Source organism: Alosa sapidissima, chromosome 12 (genome assembly GCF_018492685.1).
Source record: "Alosa sapidissima isolate fAloSap1 chromosome 12, fAloSap1.pri, whole genome shotgun sequence".
In the NCBI taxonomy this organism is placed as follows: domain Eukaryota; kingdom Metazoa; phylum Chordata; class Actinopteri; order Clupeiformes; family Clupeidae; genus Alosa; species Alosa sapidissima.
This window is the reverse complement of record NC_055968.1, coordinates 12,141,342-12,165,344: the sequence shown is the minus strand read 5'-3', so window position 1 is coordinate 12,165,344 and position 24,003 is coordinate 12,141,342. Positions and strand designations below refer to the sequence as shown.

Sequence of the window (24,003 nt, the reverse complement as noted above, 5' to 3'; positions counted from 1 at the left end):
CTTGAAGACTGAAGGACAACTCACACACATTGCTGGCTAAATAGATGGTTCATATCCGACTACAACTATGTGTAACAAAGGCATTGTTTTGGAAAAACTGATGGTGTTGCAAGCTGTCCCAGGGGTCTGAATGCCCTGGTTTTAGAATGATTTGTTGGTTCCAAGGAATTGGCACCTCATCTTTGTGTGTTGTTTTGTCTGAATTGGCCTTAAGGGCTTCAGACTGGCGAAATAAGCAACGTGGGAGAGGAGGGTTTCACTTAGAAGGCAAAAAATAAAGAAAGAGAAACTCTTTTGAACCCTGTGTGTGTGTGTGTGTGTGTGTGTGTGTGTGTGTGTGTGTGTGTGTGTCTCACCTTAACACTCTCGGGGAACTCTTCCGGGGTGCAGTGCAGAAGAACATGTCCCTTGCTGGGCAGGTTCATGTAGACGCAGTTTGCAGCAATGTCATCAGGCACTGTCAGCTTATCATAGCGATGGTCACTCATCTGCTGCATGATCTACACACACACACACACACACACACACACATACAGGGGAATACATACTGTAGGTGAAACCTAACTGATCTAAACAGGACAGTTTTACAAAATGCTGAACAAATGCAAGAGCTGCAGTACCTGTGTGTACACCCACACCCACACACACACACATACACACACTCAAAACCACATGTATTTGTTCAAAAACCTCATGTTGCTACTGCTTTATCACCTCTGTGCCAGTCACACACACACACACACACACACACACACACACAGACACACACACTCAAAACCACATGTATTTGTTCAACAACCTTGCTACTGCTTTATCACCTCTGTGCCAGTCACACACACACACACAGCGTGCCAGCGGTATGACCACTGGGACGCTGGACGTCTCACTCTGACAGGGCATCTGTGGGATCAACGAGGCCGTGCCTCTCGCCACAGTCAACCCATCTCAACCCCTGCTCCGCCGCATAATGGGAAACACAGCGGCAGACAGACATTCTTCCGCAGCAGAAGTCATTTTATTTATGTAATTGGACGGCTCGAAGATGGCGAGGAGAAGGCGGCTGGGTGTGTGTGTGTTTGTGTGTGGGGGGGGGGGGGGTGCTTGACGGGGCCTGGGACCGCAAGTGAGCTGCCAAGGGGAAGTCAGCACACTGGGGATGTTATGACCAGAATGCAGGGCAGGTGTCTCCAATGTTTATGACCTGAACATCTGTGGATACCTTGGAGAGAGCTCAGGAGCAAAGCGTGGGGGCGGGCGGGTGTGTGTGTGTGTGTGTGGGGGGGGGGGGGGGGGGGGGGAAGTATTTTCAGAAGTGGAGCGTGACATGGCTTTCCAGGTCCATATGGCGTGAGCTCTGGAGTGGCCAGCGGCACCTTTGATAGAGCAGTGTGTGGGACAGGTGTCTGAGAGAGGCTGTTTACGGGAGCGCTATGGGACTGCATTCTCTGAGGTTAACGGATACTTTAGAGCGTGTGGGAAATGTCACTTCTGGAGACTGATTCAATGTGCCTGTCTGTGTGTGTGTGTGTGTGTGTGTGTCTATTAAAAATCAGCATGGATGATGTAAATCACTGAGTCTGCCTGGCTGTTACCATGCCTCCCAGTCTCTGTTCTCTCTCTAGTTTATAGGCACAAAGGGACCTCTTGTTTGGTTGCCTTTCACACATTCCTAAGAGATACAGACACTGCAGAGACAGACAGGGTGAGAGAGAGAAGTGAGAGGAGAAAGAGAGAGAGAGAGAGAGAGAGAGAGAGAGAGAGAGATAAGTGAGAGGAGAAAGAGAGAGAGAGAAGTGAGAGGAGAAAGACAAGGAGATTAGGCAGCATAAGCTGAGTGTGTGTAAGGGTTTCTGTTTGTGTGTGTCTGTGTATGTGCACTGTGTGTAGAGGTACATCTGTAGACTAATAAGTGATGGCGAGAGAGCAGCAGTAAGCACCTGATGTGTGTGTGTGTGCGTGCGTGTGTGTATATGTGTGTGTGTGTTGTAAGTCGTGCACGGTGGGTTGCGTGATTTAGGCTGCCTTGACTGAAATCAGCCCCCTGTGTGCGTGACTGAGGACGCCCCCCACACCTCCCCACCCCCGACAGCCGTTCCCGAGGGACCGTGCGAGACGGAGCAGATTAACGGGCCGGAACGTTCCTCAAACGGACACGGAATCCTGATGGGCCTCCCAGATAACAAAACAGCACATTCGACTAAATCCATTTGTCATGAAACTGATAAGGAAGTCTATCAAAATTATGTAATGGAGACAGATTGAGATAAAAAGAGAGACGGAGATAGAGAGCGAGGGAAGGACAGAGCGAGGGAGGGAGGGAGGGAGGGAGAAACAGACTGAGACTGAGAGAGAGGGTGGGAGTGAGAGAGGAGGAAAGAGATAGACTATGAGTGATGGAGGATAATTTTTGCAATGCGAGACAGCATATCTTTATGCCACACTCCACTGTGTATCCAGCGGGCCAAAAATAACATCAGGCCTGCCTACCTTCAGACCCACTGACCAAACTCAATGGATCCCATGACTTTGCATTGTGTCATCTGCCCAGGTCAAAGGTCATTCTGACTCGCCACGCAGCTGGCCAACGATCACCCCGAGACACACGGTCATGAGACCCCCACGCAGCAGTAGGCTACATCGATTTGTCTCAAGGGGTCATCCACGGCGAAAACGCATTTCCATCTTCCGTCGGCGGATTCGATTTCCCCTTTTCCAGTGCAGTGGTATGCTGACCCTCAGCCAACCTCTCTCATATACCCCCCCCCCCCCCCCCCAGCCACCTCTACACACACACACACACATGCACGCACGCACGCACGCGCACACACACACACACACACACAAACACACACACGCACGCACACACTAACACACACTCCATCTCCCTCCAAAGTCACACATGCCGGAAAGTCTCTATTTGCACCACGGCTGCCTACATCTCCTCTTCATCCTCCGCCTCCTCCTCTTCCTCCCTTGCTGCTGTAGCCTGGTGGAGCTGCAGTGATGCTGGGGCACGTGTCAGAGAGCCGCTCTGCTCCACACAGCCAGCTCCCCTGCAAGCCAACAGGCCACAGCTGCTTCCTCTTCTCCTCCTCCTGCTGCTGCACACATGGCTAGCAAATATGCACAAGCAATCCGATCACTTGGCCACTGCATTCAAAATCTCATGACCGCCGAGAGCTAGCTAGCCCTACAGTTTATCTTTGAGGAGGGATATATCATATCATCTTGGACAGTGTCTGAGTGTGTGTGTGTGTCTGAGTGTGTGTGTGTGTGTGTGTGTTTGGTGTCATTGGCACACGACTCAGGCACAAGGCGTCGTAAAGGTATCAGCGAGTTAAGCCGGCTCACTGGCCGTGACCGACAGCCAGCAGGCTGGTGACTAAATTTGTGGTGAAACTCTCTCCCTGTTCCCTGTAAATACATCGTCAGGCACAATATGGTAATCAGCCCTGCACAGGGAATGGCCGATTACATTGGAGCAGGGGAATGCTTATATGAATCACATCTTGGACCTAATTCCTAGGGGGGGAAAAAAGTTTATGTGAATACCCATAAAAAAAGCGGGTGAGAAACTATGCACCAATATCTCAGACCACTAAACAAATATTTACTGGAAACTACTGTAATGACCATTTCTCCAGGCAACTAAAAGCAAAAGCCCCTCTGCTGGAAATGTGGACTATTTATTATGGCAGATGCCATTCTGCTGCAGTCATTAGTACACAGTGTATTTTGGAGCATGGCTGAAGTATTTGCAGTGGGCCCTCTGAATAATTCTCTCAGCGCAGCCTCTGTGGGACTCTTGACAATGGCTCTTTCATAGGTGATGCAAAAAGACCCCCCCAAACCCAGGACACCTACCCTCTCCGAAAAGAGCAACACAAACAAAACAGTTGCTACACAGAATACTTTCCTGGGCACTAACAGCAATGGGAATTGTGGGAATCTTGGGACTTATTACTCGGTAATAGCTTCCTGAAATTACATGTTGATTGCTGCTTGACACAAGCCTTCCTTACTATGGCTCATTAGCATTCACGTGAGGGGTCCTAATCTACAGGCGTGTGGAGGGAGGGAGGGGGAGAGAGAGAGAGGGGTAGAGGATGGAGGGTGGCCAGGGAAGTGCCCGCAGAGAAAGTGAGAGAGCTGCGGTCCGTTGTGAGTGGTAGGGAGGATCGCCCACCGACACTCTCCCTCTGCCAAGGTGCTGAGAGCTGCCTGACTCACGGCTGAGTGTGTGCCTAAGTCTGGAATGACTTCACAGCTCAGGCCCGTCTGGCTGTTATGAGCGCGGCCAGTGGAATTCACACGGTGTGTGCGTGTCCACTCTGCGTTCACCCCGCTACAGCTGCAGAGAGGCTCCATAGATAGAAGCTCCTCCAGGCCAGGGCCAGTCCGGTGAGTGTGGCCATGTGTCTGTAGCGCCACGTAACAGTGTCCGATAGTGACCTGGTGATTTAGTGTGGTGTCACTTGTGTGAGTGACTGAGGAAGGCTAACCACCGTTCAACACAACTTCCCTCTGACACGATCAAATTATAGATTGCACACACACACACACGCTTATTACCTCTGCAAGGCATCCAAGGACACCACTGAGCTCTGGACATTGTCACAGCCTCAAAACGGAACTGAATTCACTGCCAAGAGCTATTTTTGTTTCATTGCTTATCTACATAACTTATGTGTCAAGTTATATTTCCCAGAAAAAGATTACACATTGTAAATAATGTAAGACAAAATGACTCATTTTTGTTCTGCGAAATTACAAACGTAAATATTCTGTCCATTAATAGCCTTATTCTTGAACTCAGCAGGACCTCTGTTTTGCTCTGATTCTGTCAACTTCCACAGAATATGAGAGCTCATGTTAATCCTCTTCTCTATCAGAGGATCCCAAACAATACTTTGCCATAAGACCGAATGTTTAAACTCCTCTATAGTTACCCCCCAAAAAAGTCTGTGAACTCAAAAGAAAAGCTATTTGACTGCCTAAAAGCACACAATCCCAGTCTGGCTTGAAGCCTTCTGGAAGAGGATTTGTTTTGTCAGGACAATGGTTCGAAATAGGCACAGCGGATGTGGTCGACCAATTTCAAACAAGTGTAGAAGTGAATGCTAATATTCCCCGGCAGTCACTGAACTGCAACTTCATGCAGTCTTTCCAGGGAAGGTTAGAATGGAGAAATGACTGATTACACACAAAGTAATGCAATCTTGTCTCAGACATGTCAAAATGTGAATGCTTTTCAGCAACACAGGATGCAAACAAGTCTGTAATGCACACAGACTGATTTAACTGTTCTGTGGAATATTTAAACATTATAATGACCGTTATTGGTCAAGCGGATTTAGTATTCGCTAACAACCACAAATTTTGAGATTTTGAGCAGTTACATCATGAGTCAAGCAAGCAAAACATTCTTTTAAATTCACCATAAATTGCAACCTTTGACCTGGATGTTTCAGAGCAGAGACTACTCACAATTTGTAACTCCGCTTCGAAGCAAGAGACAGCCTGTGGATTCCTGTTTGGGTTTCATAAAAATTCCCAGCTTCTGGTTCCAGTGTGGTAATCAGAGCTGGGCCTCTTATTCTACTTAAAGCCTTAATTCACGAGACCTCACTCCCGAAGTGAAGTCATTTTGAAAATTGGACATTTTTTCGCCCCAGCCAAATTAAATCCTGTTTAAAAACGAATCTAATGTCTCTTAAAATCCCAGTTAATTGCACTGCAGAACCTGACGTCAACTGCAATTTGCTGGTGTGGGTGGAGATGGCTTGTGCTATTTTACTACTGCCCATTGGTAACTGTCCCTAATGGCTGGCAAGCGGGCACTAATGTGCCTGGCTTCCTCATGGTGGGGTTATTCTGTGCCGCCGAAGTGGAGAGCGCTCACACCTCTTTGTGACTTGTGCTTGCTCGGTTTCGTCACCTGATGCTTCACTGTTTTACAGGCCAGTGAGGTTTTTGTAAAAAACGCCGCCTATGGCTTATTTGTGCTGGCAGCCACTTGACCAATAGAGGGAGCTGTTGAGCTAGAGTGTCCGAGTCGTTCCCGTCCTCTCCAGAGGTGAGGTGAGAGTCAGTCGGCACGAGTGTGTGTGTGTGCGTGTGTGTACACGTGTGTGTGTGTGTGTGTGTGTGTGTGTGTGTGTGCTACATCCCAGCGCTCGTCGCTGTTCTCCTGTGTACTTTAGCGTGGCACAACCTGGGGCTGCATCCAGCGTCTGACTCCTCTGTTCTGACAGGCGAATCCCTGTGTGTGCGTACGTGTTGATCTCGGAGGAGCTCTGGCTTGAATGGAGGCCATATGTCAGTGCCAGTGTGTTTGTTTTCCCCACACCGGCGCGGGGAGAACATTCATGGCGGGGGATAAAGCCAGGGTCTCTCCATCATGTGATGAAACCTTTCCAAGAAACATTCTCAGGGTGTGGTGGCCACAGTAGTGGTGTAATGTTAATACATGAACAATGATCTAATTAGAGTCGAAAGTTTATCTAAGCAATCACACAGACGTCTGCAAAGGAAAACAAATCGGATAAAAATGCGTCTCAAAAGGATGCATTTGCGTCCAATTTGAGGCGAGGGCAAACTTGCAAAGGACGACCACACCTAATTCCGATTGATGTGCTGGCTAGGACCGAGGTGAGTGTGGTGTTCTGTCTTGCCGCGCTAAAGCGGGCCGAATACCTCCGAGACGTGGATAGGAACGCTGCAAAGCTGTTGGGAATCTGGGAAGGAGCCAAAATAGTGAAGCCAGAGGAAAAGAAAAAAAAAAATTCAGGGAGGGAGAAAAAATTTCCCTGCGTCAATGTTAGTGAAACACTGTTTCAAGTTTAGCTTTATGATCCAAAGTTTCCATGACAACATGTCCAATCAGAGAGCCCTCTGGAATACTTGTTTAGGCAACAACAGCATTCCGAATCCCAAAAAATCCCTGCATTCCAGCCTTGATCCTGCCTGAAGACACTAGAATGATAAACATTCAAATGAGACCATGCTGTGGGTTTATTTGGCTAAAATCAGTTCTGAAATTACATCTTCAATGCCTCGTTATAACAAAACCATCTTGATTCATTAATATCCCTCTGAACACCATGTTTTTCCACAGTAGTGCTGCGCTTTGTTTAGGTAGCTGTCTAACATTAAGGATTGTGTGGATAATGTACTACTTTGCTCTGGGGTGACTGAAGAAGTTTGTCAGTGCCGAAGAATCCATAACAGCCACACAGACCAAAAATGAGGTCACTCATAAGGCCTCTTCCACAGACATGGGATGAGAAGACAAAGTCATCAAAAACTAGAGTTTAAGTTGCAATGTTTCAGATACAATAGACAACCCCATAGGACACAGTGTATCTATCTCACACTGATACACAGACACAGACAGACTCCCATTCATGCACATACACAAACAGTACGTTCATATTTCTAACAATAGAGAAATATGAGACAAAGTACCTTCAGGGCTTTCTGAGCATGCTCGCTGGAACCAATCGCGATGAGGCCTGGTCCCGCCATGCTGCAGAAGCTTTTCAGGTGCAATCCATCCGTCACTGGCACAGTGGACACGGCATAGTCCTGCAAAACACACACACACACACACACACACACACACACACACACAGGATCAGACAGGGCTCATAGCCATATCCACCCCACCCCACACTACCATCTCCTGCATACTGGTCCACATACAAGGAACATGCTAGAAGCCAAATGAAAAGAGACAGTAAGTTTGCAGAGGAGGATGTATGATTCAACAAAGCCTGACATCTTGTGGCCTCCCGGCCACAGAGACCATCATCTCACATGAATCTGAGGGATATTTTAAATAACATAACCTGAGAGCTGGCCACTGCTCTAGGGCAGCTCTCCAAGGGAGAGAGCATTAGCTCGTCATATCTGTCCCTGTACATCTACTCATTAGACTTTCCACAGCCGTGTCCAAATGAAGGATGAAAGCACGGCTTCCTGTGTAATTCTGCTTATCAAAGCATTCCAAGGCGCAAGCAGGCATTTCCTGATGGCGTGCTTTGAGCCATGTGTGAAATTATCTGCCTCTAGAAAAGAAAAAAAGAAAAAAAAATGTGTCCTGCCCTTAAATTGGCCTGTTGCCTCCAAATCAAAGGCTGCCCCCTACCCAGTAACCACACCCCCACCCCCCCACCTCCAAACCAAACTGTTCTCAGCAGCAGCATGGAGCGGCTGGGTCGTAATGATAATTCTGTGGAGATAGCACGCAAATGTCTTCCTTGGCTTATCACGATGGGCAGTCAGTCAACGGACTCCTCAATCGTCAGCCTCGTCTAGAGCCGGCCGGAGTTCCCGGTGCACGTGGGCCAGGACGAGGCCAGAGACGTCTCCTGTGACCTTCGACCCCTGCCAGCGCTCTCTCCCCTCTTGTCTTTTCACTCTCGTGCCGTCAGGGATCCGCAAAAAAAGCAGCAGAAAATGTTCCCTTTTTTTTTTTTGCGCATCATTCTGCACATCTGCACTTAATCCCCGGGCTGAACAGAACATGCTGTAAGAGCATCTTAAATTTGATAAAGGAAAGAGAAAGAGAGAGAGTGAAAGAGAGGGAGAGGGAGAGGGAGAGGGAGAGGGAGAGCGGGGGTTGACGGGTTAGGTGAGCCGACGAGTGGAACCGGGAAATGGAGAGGCATGTGTCTGCCAGGGGCGAGCCATTCACAGCAGAGCCCATGGAGCGTGAGCGGCAACAGTGAGCAAGTGAGCTGGGCCCGGAGGAATTTAGATGAAACACAGACGGGAACCGGGCCGCGCGCAGCCAAGTGGACTCAGCCCCAGGTCACACACACACACACACACACACACAGAGATAGAGACAGACAGACAAACACACACACACAGATAGAGACAGACAGACAGACAAACACACACACACACACACACACACAGACAGACATGCACACAGATACAGACAGACAGACAGACAGACAGACACACACACACACAGACAGAGACACACACACACACACACACACACACACACAGCCCAGTCTATGACTCAGCAGCCATATACTTTATCAGATGGACTCAAAGTCTGATGGAAGGGGGGGGGAGGTTAAGATGACACTGGTCACAGTAGTATGTATAGAGATGGGCTTGTGCTGGGTGATCTTTATCCATTCATGCGTCATGTTAACAACCAGCTGGGTCAGAGTGTGTGTGTGTGTGTGTGTGTGCGTGCGTGCGTGTTTTTGTTTCTGGGACAGAACAATACAAGACTGTTTTAAGACTACAGAACATCGATCAATCCAGTGTAGGTACAGAGTGGATTTGTGTGACAGATGAACTTTATTAATAGTTTGTTTGAGGCAGAGAAATATGTACTTTGTGTCAAAGGTCACACTGACCTATTTAGTTTTGAGGTGGCAACTGTTCCACAACTTATTAAAATCGATTAATTTTTTTTGATAAGATCACAAATGAACCAACCTGATTAGATAAGCGTGGCAGTGACTGGCACAAAAAACACAAACACCGCCTGACTCACCTTAAAGGCATCCGCAAGGATCTCAGCTCCTCTCTGGTTCGTTCTCTTCGACAGCCCCACGAAAAACTCTCGACCTGTGAAACAGAGCCAGGGAACGAGGTGAGAGGACAGAAGCAGGTGACCCCCCCCCCCCCCTCTTCAGACGAGGGCGAGGAGGCTGGAGACAGAGATGCGAGCGCAGCAGAGAGAGACGGTGCGCGGGCCCGAGGTCCTTCACAGATGAGACATTTAGCACGGGCCGCGCAGAAGCCAAAAGGAAATGTTTTTAGCACTGCCATGTGAAAGTCATTTTCGCTGGGAAAGAGAGAGGAAGAGGAGGAGGTGGGGAGGGGTGAGGAGGGGAGGCCAAGCCAACGTCTAGAAACTCAATTAGGTGTACTTTCACTTTTTTCCTTCCCTTTTTTTCCAGACGCATTCAGTGAATGACCCACATTTAATTCACAGCATAACTGTAACAAAATGTACAGGAAGAAGAGGGAAGGAGGGGGGAGGAAAAAAACAACTAATTACCATGGCTACCCAGATTAGCTAATCATGTTTATGATGGGATGTCTCCAGGACAATGAGGCTCTCTAAAAGGCACAGTGGGAGATTTTCATCATATGCTTATTCTGGTCATTATCAGGCTCCACGGCCAGTGCTGAGGACTACTAGAGTGACCGCTGGAGTACGTCCAGCAGGAGGTTAAGGAGCCAGGCGGTGGCACGCGATCGACTAGGGGGGTGAGGAAAGTGACATCCGATTGGTCAGTTACCTGTGAACAGGACGTCTCCCCCGTCCAGGGTGGCCGACTCATCGGTCATCTCCACAATATTCAGGTTCAGGTCTGAGAGAACCTTCTTCATGGCCTCCGTCTGAAGGAGAGAGAGAGAAGGGGAGAGTGAGTTGTGGTGGACCTAAACTTGGAAAAAGAGGCAATAATCTAACTTCACACAGAAAATGTACATGGAAAAAGTGACAGCATTGAGATAAAAAAAAAAAAAACACAAGAAATGTGCTTCAAGCAAATTATGACATGAAATTCTGTGAAATGAAATCCAGTGATGATAGCCCCCATATGTGTGGATACTAGATAAGCAAACAGGAAGTGGTGAAATGTTATTGAGTGTGTGTCTGTGTGTGTGTGTATGTGTGTGTGTCCACATGTGTGTGTGTGTGTGTGTGTGTGTGTGATATGGTAGCTGGCTGCCTCCCATGGCCCCTCACTGCATAACAAACTGAAAGCAGCCCGTGCAGAACACTGCGATGACATCATCTCAGAGGGACCAGGGGGCTGATGTCATCGCAAAAGGAAATATGTTAAACTTTTACAAGGAGAGAGAGGTAAAGGAAGTGACCTGCAGAGGAAAACAACAATAAAAAAATGGAAGAGAGAAAAGAGAGAGAGAGAAAAACTGAGCTCCCAACTGTCGGAAACGTCCCCCAAAAAACTGGTCAGCTGTCTTTAATGCGGCCGTCTGGAGAAGCTCCTCGACAGCAACCGCGGCAGCAGCTCTTGGGGCCGGCGAGAGGTCGCGCGTTTTACTGTCCGGCTTGGCCGCTTCCCGGAGGGCTGGGAGCAAGGCCCAGGGTTTACGGCCGAGTCAGTCTTTCCACGGCCCCTATCTCACGGTGAGGTCAGCCGCTTCGCTAATTCAAGGCTTCTGCTTCTACTCACGATGGCCGTGCCAAAACATGAGGTCACCCAGGTGGGCCGCTGCCGTGGAAACGACCCCCCCTCACTTCATTCCATGAGATAGTGCAGTTCATCCATTTGTCCCCCCATTTCGGCCGTTTCATATTATACATACGGGGGTGCTTGTTTGGTTTACGGTATCGTTATTTGTTTAATTGGAGCCCAGGGAGATTGGCTTCATGTTACGGTAAATAAACAGTCTTAAGAGTTTAGTCTTCGTAAACTACTCATCAGGGAAACAGAATTACCCAGAGCTGAGGCAGGACACAAGGAATAGGACGACAGAAATCACTGTTTTTAAATGCTGGTACCACTTAACCTACATAACGGGAGTGCGATTCTAACCCACGCAGTTTAAGTTTCATAACGTGTTTGAAAGGTATGCTAATTCTTCTCTAAATAGCATTTAGAGTAATATAAACACGTATGCAAACGTGCAAACACTTGCACATTCCTTCTGTGCGTTTTTCCCCCCTCAACCTCTGTGTCTCCTCGTTTACCCCAGTATTTGGGTACACTGTGTTCCTTTTACAGTCCGACCTTCCTGAGTGTGCCCTGCCAAAGATATCTCGGGAAAAGCTGTTGGTGGCCTTGGCTTGGAAAAGGTTCATGTGCTATGCATGTAAATATCATAGCATTATGGTCTGTCTTTATTCCACACTGCTAACATATTGTCAGGCTATTTAGCCCGGCCGCAAAAACCGCTGTTGGAAGTGACTGTGCCATAGAATCCAATGTTACTGAAAAGAGCTTTCTGAATGCAGCTTTGTTTGGCTGATGCCAGTGAAGCCTGAGACTTGCACCTCTTCTTATGCAGACTGCAGTGAATGAGAGGCATCCTCACATTAAATGATGCTCTTTAGCTATAAGGACCATCATAAAGGACATTTTTGTTCAGGGCATTTCTAATCAGCTCTGTGACCTCGACAGTAACTGACCTTGGAACTGCCCTGGTTAACTTAACATACAGACTGTGTGCACCCCCCAACCCCCCCCCCCCCCCCCCCCCCCCAGGCTCCCACACAATCGCCACTACACCCTGCCTCTCACGCTTGCAGAGGGCACGATTGGCATCATCACCCCCCTCCCCTGCAGCGAGGCAGCCTCACTGGCGGAGGGAGGGGCTTTGTTCAGAAAGCAGGGGGGACTGACTACAAGAGAGGCAGACGAGAGGGCCGCATCCTGAACTCCCATTCCTTTCACCTGACCTCAGAGAGAGACAGAGAGAGAGATATGGGCCCGGAGGAAGGGCCAGAGGTTGTTTTTGCCACTTGCTGGCCGGGTCCTTGCTCAGTCTGGCTGGCTGACCTCTGCAGTGCACCCTCTGGCTCTCCCTCCCTCTCTTTTCTTCCCTCCATCCCTCTCTCCCTTCCATCCTGGTGTCTGCTGCAAAGCGCATGTGGTGTGGCAGGAGCCTGCTGCTATCGCAGCTGTGGGTCCCCTTCCAGGAGCTGCAGCTCGGAGAGAGAGGAGAGTGGAGAGGAGCCGTTGCATCAGCCCCCAGGCATTTCCTGTGGCACGCAGCGCGAAGGAACAGCCAGGCCGCAAATGCGCCGCCGCGAGTCAAAGGCATTGACCCTTAAATGCAAGCTCTGATGAGGCAGGGAGAAAGGACAGCCACGATGTGTGTGTGCGTGTCCATCAGTGTTTGTAAGAGTGTGTGCAACTGTGCATTTGTGTGTGTGTGGTGGTGCAGTGGACAAATTATTTTATGTGTTTGGAGCAGGGTGTATTTGGGTGCATGTGTGTGTCTACATAGATAGATAGATAGATAGATAGATAGATACTTTATTGATCCCCAAGGGGAAATTCAGGACATGACTGTATATGTGAGCTTGTGCTACTATACTATGTGGGTACAATGATTATACTATGTATACTCTTGTGTGTTTATGTGTGTATAGTGGATAGGCTTGTGATGTGCATGTGTATGTATGTGCCAAATGTGTAGGCCTACCCATGTGTGGTGCAGGGTGCAGAGGGGTTGACTCTTTCTGACGGAACAAAACTGGTTCCGGATCATACATTTACATGGTACGGATGAGTAATCTGCACCAGATGGACACTACAATGGAGAAGGGCCTCCATGGGAAACGCATGCACATACAAAAAAAAGTGTCCTGTTCCGAGCCTTTGTATATACATGTGCACGAGGATATTGAATGTCATGCTCCACAAATACGGCACGCTATCAAAGGCTCCCATCCACGCCGCAGACGATAAATTAGCATTTCCAGGAATAAAAGAGCTCGAGGAAAGTCTAGCTCCGATGAAAAAGCTTATGGGGAAAGAATTCCAGTCAGCGTGATTTCAGGCCCACCCACCTCCCAAAACCGCAAAACAGCATCCATGACATAACTTTGCATGTCACAACAGAATCAAAGGCAGAGATACATCAAAGTCTATTATGAGACACAGAGAACATTCTCACGGAAAACCAGAGCATCTCACATGGCTGTCTGTCTGGAAGTTTTCATCAAGGTGCCGGCCTGCACCGCGTTTTTACGAGCTGCCAAGTTTAACAGTAACCTTTCTTTTCTATTCTTGAATATGGATAGTTCTACAGCCTTAAATGAATCTCTCTACACTACTGCAGGCTGTCAGGTTTTGTAGATTACATTATTAATCTCTCATCTTTTTTCAGATTACATGTTACCCTGCTATCTCTTTGAAGGCCTGTCTTGATGGATCCATCGGTGAAGTCTGACCCTTTCATCACAATGTAGTGTGGTACATCTAAGGTCAAAGGTAGATGTTTGCCAGGTCGATTTTCTACCAATCACTTCACAGGAAGCATAATCAAACAGCCTTTTAAGGCTTTTTCCCTTCAAAAGACGTCTCAGCATCACTTCATCACACATCTCTGGCTGTCGGTTCATGCAACTCTGGTTCTGTTTTCCTTGTGCACTCCACTTTTCTGGGCTTTGAAAGAGAAGCACTTGATGAAGGCGCACCCTGCTAAAAATTGATTCGTGTTCAGGAGTGTATTTAGACGAAGTGCGCCACCACTGTGCCAAGTAGGCCAGTGGGATGTTCCAGAGCGTCTCAACCTGACCGCAGTGAGCATCCTGCCTAAATGCCCTGTGGGAGGGAGCGAGGGATGAAATCTCAGCTCTCACACACACACAGCTGCTCTAGCACTGAGTCCAGCTCACATCTTCCTGTTCAGCTTAAAGCAAGTATAACATTATGCAAATGTCCACTGTTTTCAGGGGGATGGTTTGCTGTTGGCTCGATTTTTGACCATCTTCAAATTCATGTTGATGGCATATGGTCAAATGGACAAACGGACACATGTGCTATTCCCTTTGCCACCCAGGCTGTTAGTAGCTTAACAGTACAGCTACAGTACATCGGATGTGCAACTGAAGTGCTCTGTTCGTGTTGTGTAAAAATGGTTTTAGAAGACTGGTCTAATTTTTTTGAACGTACATGCAGCCATCACGTCTGGTGTAGCCAGTTCCATTCATTATAGTGGAAGCTAATTGTTGCAGCAGACGCAACGTGAACGGAACGCTTCAGTTACGTGCCCGCTGTAGCCTCCCCGTTAGAGTTGTCTGGGTCACTCACCCAGTTCTTATGGCCAGAGGCTGCCTACCCAGATAGCAAAATCAGATTGGCAGATAGCAGACCGCTGGTGGTATGCCGCCGGTGGATTGCCACTAGTGGTCCACCGTTGGACCACCATCTCTTTAAATGTAACTTTTTATGAACATTAAGAAAATACATGAAATGTTATTAAAATGATGTATGGAGTATAACTCAACAAATGGCAAAATATTGGGCCATTTGTCTGCAACCCGCCAGATCTTCCCCGAGTGGGCCGACAGTGGTCCCCCAGCCTCTTGCTATCTGGGTAATGTATTGCCAAACTATATAAATTAACCAGCAGAGAAAGTGCTCACTGCTGGTTGCATTATTGCTAACTAGTTCTCTTTTAGACTAAGGCCGTTTTCACAATTGATCCGTCTGGTTGGTCCAAACTCAAAGTAGTGTCATACAGTGATTGCAATTAAAGCATATCATGTTTGTTCATTTTGCCATGCTGTTGGGCTATTTTCACACGAAAGAGAGAATATGGTATGGTATGGAGAAAATGATTTTTACCCAGTGCGTTACGCGACTGGTGTAGCTTCCCTGTAAGACTATATAGGCCTACAGCCTTTAACAGTTGAGTGAATTTCATGACACATGGTTCATGTCCCTTAATAGATAGGTTTCCCTCATATAACTTTGACTACTTTTCTCTCTTCACCTTTCTCTCTCTCTTTGTGTGTTTGGAGGCTCTCCTGTAATTGATGTGGTAACAATGATTGACAGTTCCCTCCCTATCTGCACGAGACAGGAAAACAATTAGCATGCCCGGCCCTCAGCACAGCTCTCGGCTGGCTGGCCATTTATGCAGGCCATTAATGCGAAGAAATGAACCTTGAAGCATGGTGCCAGCACTGCATGACAAAAGCCTCTTTTCCCCCCAAATGCTTGAGCGCTTGGTGAGGGCCTCATGCCTCAGCCCTGGAAGTTCACTCACTCGCTCAGCATGTGTGTGTGTGTGTGTGTGTGCGTGTGCATGGCATGAACAAGTCTGTGTTTGTGTGTATGTTTGTGTGAGTGTGTCTGCATGCATGAGTGCATGTGACAGACTTGTCAGCATGCTGTGTGTGTCTGTGTGTGTGTGCGCGCGCGCGCGCGTGCGTGCAAGTGCACCTATTTTGAGACCGTGCTTAAGAGCCAGTGTGCAGAAACTGCTATATAGCTGATGTATGGTCTAAGAGTGCATATTAAAGAAAGAGAGGGACAGGTAGACGTTAGGCAGACATGCAGATGGTTGGATGGAGGGCATCTATGTCTGTCTTTCTCATTCAATCCATTTAAATTCTTAAATCTTCCATCTCAGCATCCTGTTCTCCACTTCCACATCATCCATCAAGCGTCATTAAGCATTCATTATCTCGCTGGATCTCATCTAATTTAATAATCTCTCACATTCCTCTCTCGTCCTCTTAATCAGTCTGCATTCAGCACTTTCTCGCTCACTCCTTCTCTCCCCCTCTGGCTCCCATCTCCCTTTTTCTTTTTCACCCCTCCATCTCTCTCTGCCTCCCTCCATTCCCTGGCACTGAAACAGGCAGGGAGTGCAGGCCAGGGCGCTGACCTGTAAAACAGTGTCGCTGTCACTGCTCTGTTTTCGGGGGCCCTTTTGTGCGGAGATGCTTCTCACAGCATTCCTGCATTCCCCAGAAGAGAGAGAGGAAAAAAAAACACAATGTTCCCCTTTCTGTTCGCCAAACTTTACAGTTCAGATTACCGGGAAAACCCAAAGGACTTTTTTTCCCCATTCTCCTTTCTCTCTCTCTCCTCTCTTGCTTTCTCTCAGACCCATACCACCCACTCCATTTGCATTGACATAGTGGCAGTATTATTATCAGGCTATTTAACACAGCGAGAGGTGAGGCTGGAGCCAAAGCTCTGGATTGGGGGAGTCGTGGGCTCCAGCGGGGTGGCTGAGTGTGTTGTTGGTGGTTGTTATAAGGGATGGGGTGGTGGTGGGGGGTGAAATGGTGGGTGGGCTGGTTTCACACCATTGGAAGCAATCAATAGAGCCCCCTGGAGCCATTCCATTTAGACACCCAGAAAACAGCAGTATGTGTGTATGTGTGTGTGTAGTCTCGCAGGCCAGGGTAGTTAAATTGGTTCGATGTGTCACGGTTATCCACATGGGGCTGTGGGAGGGGTCCAAGTTCAACCTCAAGTGCTCTACCATTAGAGCAAATGTGTGAAATTCGCCCATCTGCCCATTTCCATTCAGAGTCTCACCAGTGTATCGTACTGTACTCCACAGTCTCACCAGTGTATGCCCTCGCTTAGTACCAAAGTTTAGCGTACTGTACTCCACAGAGTCTCAACAGTATACAGCTCTGGAAAAAATGAAGAGACCACTGCACATTTTTCTGATGTCATCCTACGGTTGCTGAGTGACAATAGAATGAGTTGACGGTCATATTCCAAAATGAAGAGACCACTGCACATTTGAATATGACCGTCAACTCATTCGAATGTCACTCAGCAACCGTAGGATGACATCAGAAAAATGTGAAGTGGTCTCTTCATTTTTTTCCGCACTGTAGGTCCTCGCTTAGTATCAATCCCATGACCTCAGTGATCCATCATGTCCCCATGTCATTTGCCAACTACAGGGACACCATATATGCACATATCTCCCAAGATAAGGGCCACGGCAACAGTTGGTTGCTCCAGCGCCTGTCCACACTGGAATGGATCTGCGGTGCGAGGCCCCATCCCGGCCCCCTCGTGCGGAGAGAGAGAGAGACCACCCCGAGGCTAAGGCTCCCCAGCCGTGACCACCCGCCAGGGCCCCCTCTCCTCTCGGCCATTTCACGCCTCTCTGGTCCAGAGAGAAGCACGAAGCCCATCGATGATGCCTCTGACGGGTCTGACGGCTGTAAATGCCCCACCATTAACATTCCAACTGAAGAAGCTAATCTGGCTAAACACCACACCCACCTCACACGCGCACACACATACACGCACACACACACACACACACACACACACACACACACATGCACGCATACACACACACACACACACACACACCAGAGAAACAGACCCAACACAATCACCTCTGGGTTTCGGGGGAAGAGGACCCCTGGAGGTAAGATCATATAGATGCTTTTGGACTGAAGTCATGTGGAGGGGTGGGTGTGCCGTGCAGAGGCACTTTTGCACCGCCCTGTGTGTTCTCAATGGGACACTTTTTCGGTGGCTTACATAAATGATTTATCGTTATGTGTTTGGCAGTGAAACTCCCCATCTCCCCCTCTACCTATTCACTGTCTCTCTCCCACACACACACACACACACAAACGCCTAATCCTTCCACCTTCTCTCACACACACACAGGCGCACACACAGGCGCACACACACACACACACACATACACTCAAACCCTCACATAAACAGACTGTCCTCTCACTTTCTCCCATTTCAGCAGGACATGCACAGCCAAAAAACAAGAATGCATTGGGTAGGGGGGACGGGTGGGGTGGGCAGAGGAGGGAGGGAGGGCCATTGGGCGGCACAAATCAGCGAAGGCCACTCTCCTGTCACAATGCACTGGCTGGAGCGAGTGCCAAGCCCTGTGGGCCACACACTCAGTGGGCCTTTCTCCACCTGAAGGTCCATTCTCTTCGACTCCAGTGAGCAGAGCCCCTTGGCCAGGCTGGTGCATTCCTCCCGTGGTTGCTCCTGCTGCCGCTGAGATGGGAGAGCTGTGACAGAGAGGGCAGCCAAGGGCAGCAGCACTGTCCAGCACAGCACAGTCTTTCAGCCTCCCAAGCTGAGCTGAGTGATGGGGAGAGTTTTGGGGGGTGGGGTGGGGCAGTGAATTGTTACAAAGGTGGAGGGAAGGAACATATTCGATGTTGGCACCACACAACAATATCTGTAAAGTAATGCTTTAGCTTGCAAGCTGTACTCATATGGAAGTCTTCAGTCACTAAAAATAAATGCAGAGAGATGATAGCAAACTTTGCTGTATTCCTGTTGTGACCGGCTGTTTGATGACTTAGTGCTCAATTTCATATTTTATATATGCAGATCTTATTCAGCTCTCTGTACATTTGACTTGGTTTTGGTTATATAGATGGCAAATGGCTATTACATGTTATCAAATGTTAATAAATTGCCTTAATTATAATGACTTGATAACAGTCAATTTTACACATCAAGTAAAGTCCATTCAAAACCCAGTCTACTGCATTTTAAAATTCAAAAGATAAAGATGTCAATTATGACAGCCTAGGCAAGTCAATTTAAAGTTAGAATGCGGAGGGTTCAAAGTTATCTGTGACATTCTAAAATCTAAAGGAACAAAATAGTGACCGAATTCCAGCTCTGGAATGTAAATTTCACCACGAAAAATTAGAGAGCAGTGTCAAATTGTTTGAGGAAATTGGAGTTTGACGTCAGCGAAACTGTAGCATTTGACTCTGCATACAGACAGGTGGGATTGGCGGACCTGCATTCAAAAGTAAATTTTCTGGATGCTTTCTGGATCAGTGACTTTCTCCAACAGTAATTAGATGCTGCACCATAAGATGCAGAATGGACTCTACTTCAGAGATAAGAGATCAAATGGCATATACTGTGGATAGTCGGGTGCACAATTTAAACGTCAAGCTGCTGATGACAGTCTCAATTTGTTTGTAAGCTGCATACTGTCAACTGTTAATATGGCAATGAGAGAAAAGGCAGGGAGCAGTCGTGGTGTTGTAATGGATTGATATCACACGAACACTCCAAACGATTTCTATTTGAAGCCGATAATGCATTTTCTTAGCCTGATCGTGTGAACCGTCAGCGGCCTGACTGACGTCCATTAGCTCCAGCTTGGGTAGCAGCCCATGTCATGCCTGCAGGATTGCATCACATTCATGTTCATATTCAATCTCTCCATGGAGTGCTGCTCTAGTGGAGGTCAGAGGGTCAAATTCAGGTTACAGAAATGAAGACTTCATGCTAGGGCTAGCTAGCTAATAGCACTGAGGGTTGAGTGCTGCTAGCATACATGCTTGGCTACTTTGCTAGAATACATACATGATGTGAAAACAACAAACACAATATATATGGCCTGCTGTCTCACCCAATTCACGTTTAACTCTCTAACATCTAAAAACATGAAACACAGACAGCATCTTTAAAGGAGCAGAATGGGAAAAGTCTTTGAGTTGTCTTGAATGCAACCATATGACACTCTTCCAATGACTTGCATTATATGTAATATATGGGTCACAATGGTACAACACGATATTGTGATATCTGGCCTAAGATAGCTGGCCTGGCGCTTAACTTCTGTGGATATCTGGACAACACAGTGTAGGCGTTTTTGACATTATGTCAATACAACGGGTGTCATGAACAACAACAACAAAAAAAAACAACTTTGACAGATAATTTTGCAGTGATGGGGAGAAAAACAAACAAAAAGATAGCAAAACACTGCTAATCAAAACAAACTGTTCATGGTGTGTCAAGGCACTTTTCAAACATACAACCACAAGTACCAAGGAAGGAGGAACAGAACTGACAGGGGCAGGTATAGAATACCAACACAATGAAGCCATTTGCTGAAGAATTGCATAAATACTGCAAAAGTAGGTCAGTGGAACTCATGGAATCTTACACACACACACTGTAGACACACACACACTGAAAAACACACCCCTAAATAAATACACATGGATAGACATACACACGAACACACGAACACACACACACACACACACACACACACACAATCCATTATGCTGTGGTTTGAGCTGATGCCAGCTGGGATTTCGGTCAGAAAAATGGGGTCTGGGAGGTATGGACAATCAGAAGAGGGAAAAAAAACCCTACCGCAACTTAGGATGACACCTTCTATTGCGAGCTCTTAAAACGAGCCTGGGGAGAAAGGCTGCCAAGGTGCATTATGGGTTGAAAGTGAGATGTAGCCATCTCAGTTCCAGGGCTGGGATTCGCTCGTAACACAAAGATGCTACGAGTGAGCAGTGTGTGTGTGTGTGTGTGTGTGTTTGTGTGTATGGCAAGAGAGCCAGATAGACATTTTCTAAGGACTGTAGGATATTGGCATCAGTCGTGGGAGGAGTGTGTGTATGTGTTTGTGTGTGTGTTTGTTTGTGTGTGTGTGTGGGGTGGGGGGTTGGGGGGGTCAGCGCTTGTTAAGTGTTACCATTCTCTTATAAGAGCGACCGGACGACCCCCCATGTAGCCACCTCATGCTCCACATTTTCCTCACCCTTCACCCTATGGTATTAGCACACCCCATTACCCCCAGAGGGTGTTGTTGGCGCAAAAGTCCCATTAGGTCTCCAGCTTCCCAAATGGAGACTCTGCTCTGGAACCTACCGAGGCACCTGGTGTGTCAGCCAGGGCCTCATTCAGCATTCAAGGCATCGGGTGTCTCTTCTCTCCTCTCTAGCCATCATTGGATATGGTGTACACCCCCCTCCCTCCCTTCCCCTGAGGCAGGCTTTGTGGACTTCCCACAATTACCAGGTTTGAATTTCATTTAATTCAGTCGCCCCCAACTGAGTCGCTTCACACCGGGATCGGTTCTATTCGGGGAGCTGCGCTGGTTGCTTCCTTCCTCACCTGCACCCTCCTGCCTTCTGTCCAGGAATCTCGCTCTCCTTCGGCGGTTTGTCTTTATCAGTCAGCATACCTGCACTATCTCTCTCTCGATCACCTTCTCTGCCTGTCTCCTCTTCTCCTTGTTTCTCTTTCACTCCTCACCTCCTTCGTCTGTCTATTTACACTTGCTGATTTTTTTTTTCTGAAGTGGCAAAGGCTGCGCAAGCACTTCGGCTGAAAAGCTTGAGTTGTTTTGTTTTCATTATCGAGTCTCATCAGTCTCTCGCTCTCTCTCCCCCCACTCGGTCTCCCATGCCAAACTTAACTAAGTCTTCACAACCCCTTGAGCAAATATCTTACTGCCTGGCTGTCATTTTCAGAGTTCAGGGAAAAAAAAACAAAAAAAAAACTTTTTTTTGTGTCTACAATAATAAAATAAAGCTGTAAAAATGATATATTCCAGTCATTTTAGATTTTACAACCGCCACTCATACATAAACCCTCAATGACACTTAATAGCCCTAAATGGCACCACCACTATAGACAATTAGCTCTTTTATGTTTTGTTTTCCACTAAGAAAAGTATTTGCCAGTCTCACCAGTACTGAACAAAGACGGGCAAGCTGTTGGTAGTGGTGAGAGCTCAAGCAAGACCGAGTTTACGACACTAAACTATTTCACTCATCATTATGGCAATGTCAGAGGACCAAAGAGGATCCCCTCATCCCCACAGTGAAGGAACGTCAGGGCCGATCAGGGGAAAAGAAAAATAACACATCGGTATTATGAGGAGAGACGTTAATACAAACAAGGGGAAAATCCAACATTCCTTCCAGGGAACCTCTTGAGATCGATGGAAAGAAACACAACACTAATGTCTTAACAAGGCTCAGTATCTCACACACACATACACACACACACAAACACACATACAATCACAATCGATGGCCGAAGTCTTACACCAACACTGCGACTATACACAAACAGAGAGACACGCACACACACACACGCCGCAGACAGACCACTATCATAGAAAAGCAAACACACATTCCCGCTCTTGTGACCCTGCGGCGGTCTCGGCTCTGAGGGGAGAAAATTGAAGGGCTCCATCTAATTTACACAGGCGATATCGGCCAATCTCTGAGGAATGTGTCTCTCCCCAGTACCCCACACTGAGGCGGCTCCACAAATACACAGAGTGATGCTGGGGGGATGCTGGGGGGGGGGGGGGGGGTGCTTTCGCAGTGGGTCACCCCCAAGGAGATGTGGCATGATTGGTGGGGAGGTGGTTTGCAAGGGGGGTTGCTTTCGGTTCACTGATTTAGTCTTCTCAATTTTGACCATGGCGCGACAGGGCAGTGACCCCTCCATGCTTTGGGTGATGGTATTTCTGTGGTAAATAAACATGCAAACTAAACCGAGGACCCCTGCCCGTTCGGCCACCTCTGCCAGACTGAAAACAAATACTCGTCTATCAGGAGATGCTGTTTGGTCCCGCTGAGGGAAGCATGGAGCAGCAGGGGGCAGAGAGAGATAAAAACTATTTGGCCTCTTCCACGAATTCATTAAGGGAAAATAACAAAAAAAACAAACATTCATGAGCGATTTATGGTAAAGATCTTATCCAAAAGATGACATATGTTATTTCCATTCTGGCATATGATACTTCATATATTTAATGGATCGGCCACATCTTTGAAAGAAGCTTTTTAGTACATTTACTGAAATAAAAAAGCAAATATCTACCCTTGACCTGTGAAATTCATTCAATGAGTCCATCTTGAGGTGAAAAATCTAGACTTGCTCCTACCAGTGGCTCATCTACACAAGCATTCAAGACCACCCAGTGGAGATCATGGCTAAAGAAGCGATTCACACCGACCTCTGAAAACCTATCATAAAGACCGTAATATAGGGGTCATGACTCAAAACATCAGAAACATTCCCTGAGGAAGCCTACTGCTCTGATTCATCTGGATCTGTGCCCCCCACCCATCCCCATCAAATATGGCTTCATATGCTAGGTCTTACTTCAATTGTGTTGAAAACAGTACTTTGTCAATATGTACTATCAAGATGCAGAAACTTAACAGAAAGGGACTAAACCAGTGTGGGTGTGTGTCTCTGTCTCAGGCATTAGTGCATGACATCAGAGGGGTCACCAGAATTGACCCCACACCAATCGCATGCAGACGCTTTAGGGTGTTTTTTTTTTTCAAATGAACACAGACGACTCTTTTCATGGATTTACGTTTGTTAGGATCCTGACCCTGCAGAGGGCTCTGTTTGAACAGAGAAAAGAGAGAGAAAGAGAAAGAGAGAGCGAGAGAAAGAAAGAGAGAAGCAAGGAAACCCTCAGGAGTAAGTAATCAATAACAGAAAAGGTTCCCTCCTTTCTGGTGTACTCCTGCTTAGTTAAGTGGTGACACCACTGTTGTCATAGCAATGGTGTTTGTGTTTGTGTGTGTGTGTGTGTGTGTGTGTGCGCGCGCGTGCGCAGCGTGTGTGTGTGTGTGTGTGTGTGCACTTCAAGCATAGGGCTGGACTTCCATCCATGAGGAGTTACCTCCGCTTGAGTCAAGGGCGCGTAGGAGTACGAGTGCTTTTTGTACTGAGGGAATCCCTCCTCAGTCGCCCCATAGTATGCGGC

At 47.6% G+C, this 24,003-nt stretch overlaps 1 protein-coding gene across 5 annotated transcripts in view; it reads right to left on the bottom strand.

Annotated features, from left to right (window-relative positions):
• ddah1 (dimethylarginine dimethylaminohydrolase 1) overlaps positions 1 to 24,003 on the bottom strand; it is an 87,160-nt gene that overhangs the window by 20,573 nt on the left and 42,584 nt on the right. For all 5 annotated transcript variants that reach the window (XM_042058165.1, XM_042058164.1, XM_042058163.1 and 2 more), the window contains 4 exons: positions 10,278 to 10,377; positions 9,524 to 9,597; positions 7,468 to 7,587; positions 357 to 500 (listed from right to left, as the gene is read on the bottom strand). In XM_042058165.1, coding sequence (XP_041914099.1) covers positions 357 to 500; positions 7,468 to 7,587; positions 9,524 to 9,597; positions 10,278 to 10,368 — 429 coding nt within the window. In that variant the 5' untranslated portion in view covers positions 10,369 to 10,377. The remainder of the gene's footprint in view (positions 1 to 356; positions 501 to 7,467; positions 7,588 to 9,523; positions 9,598 to 10,277; positions 10,378 to 24,003) is intronic.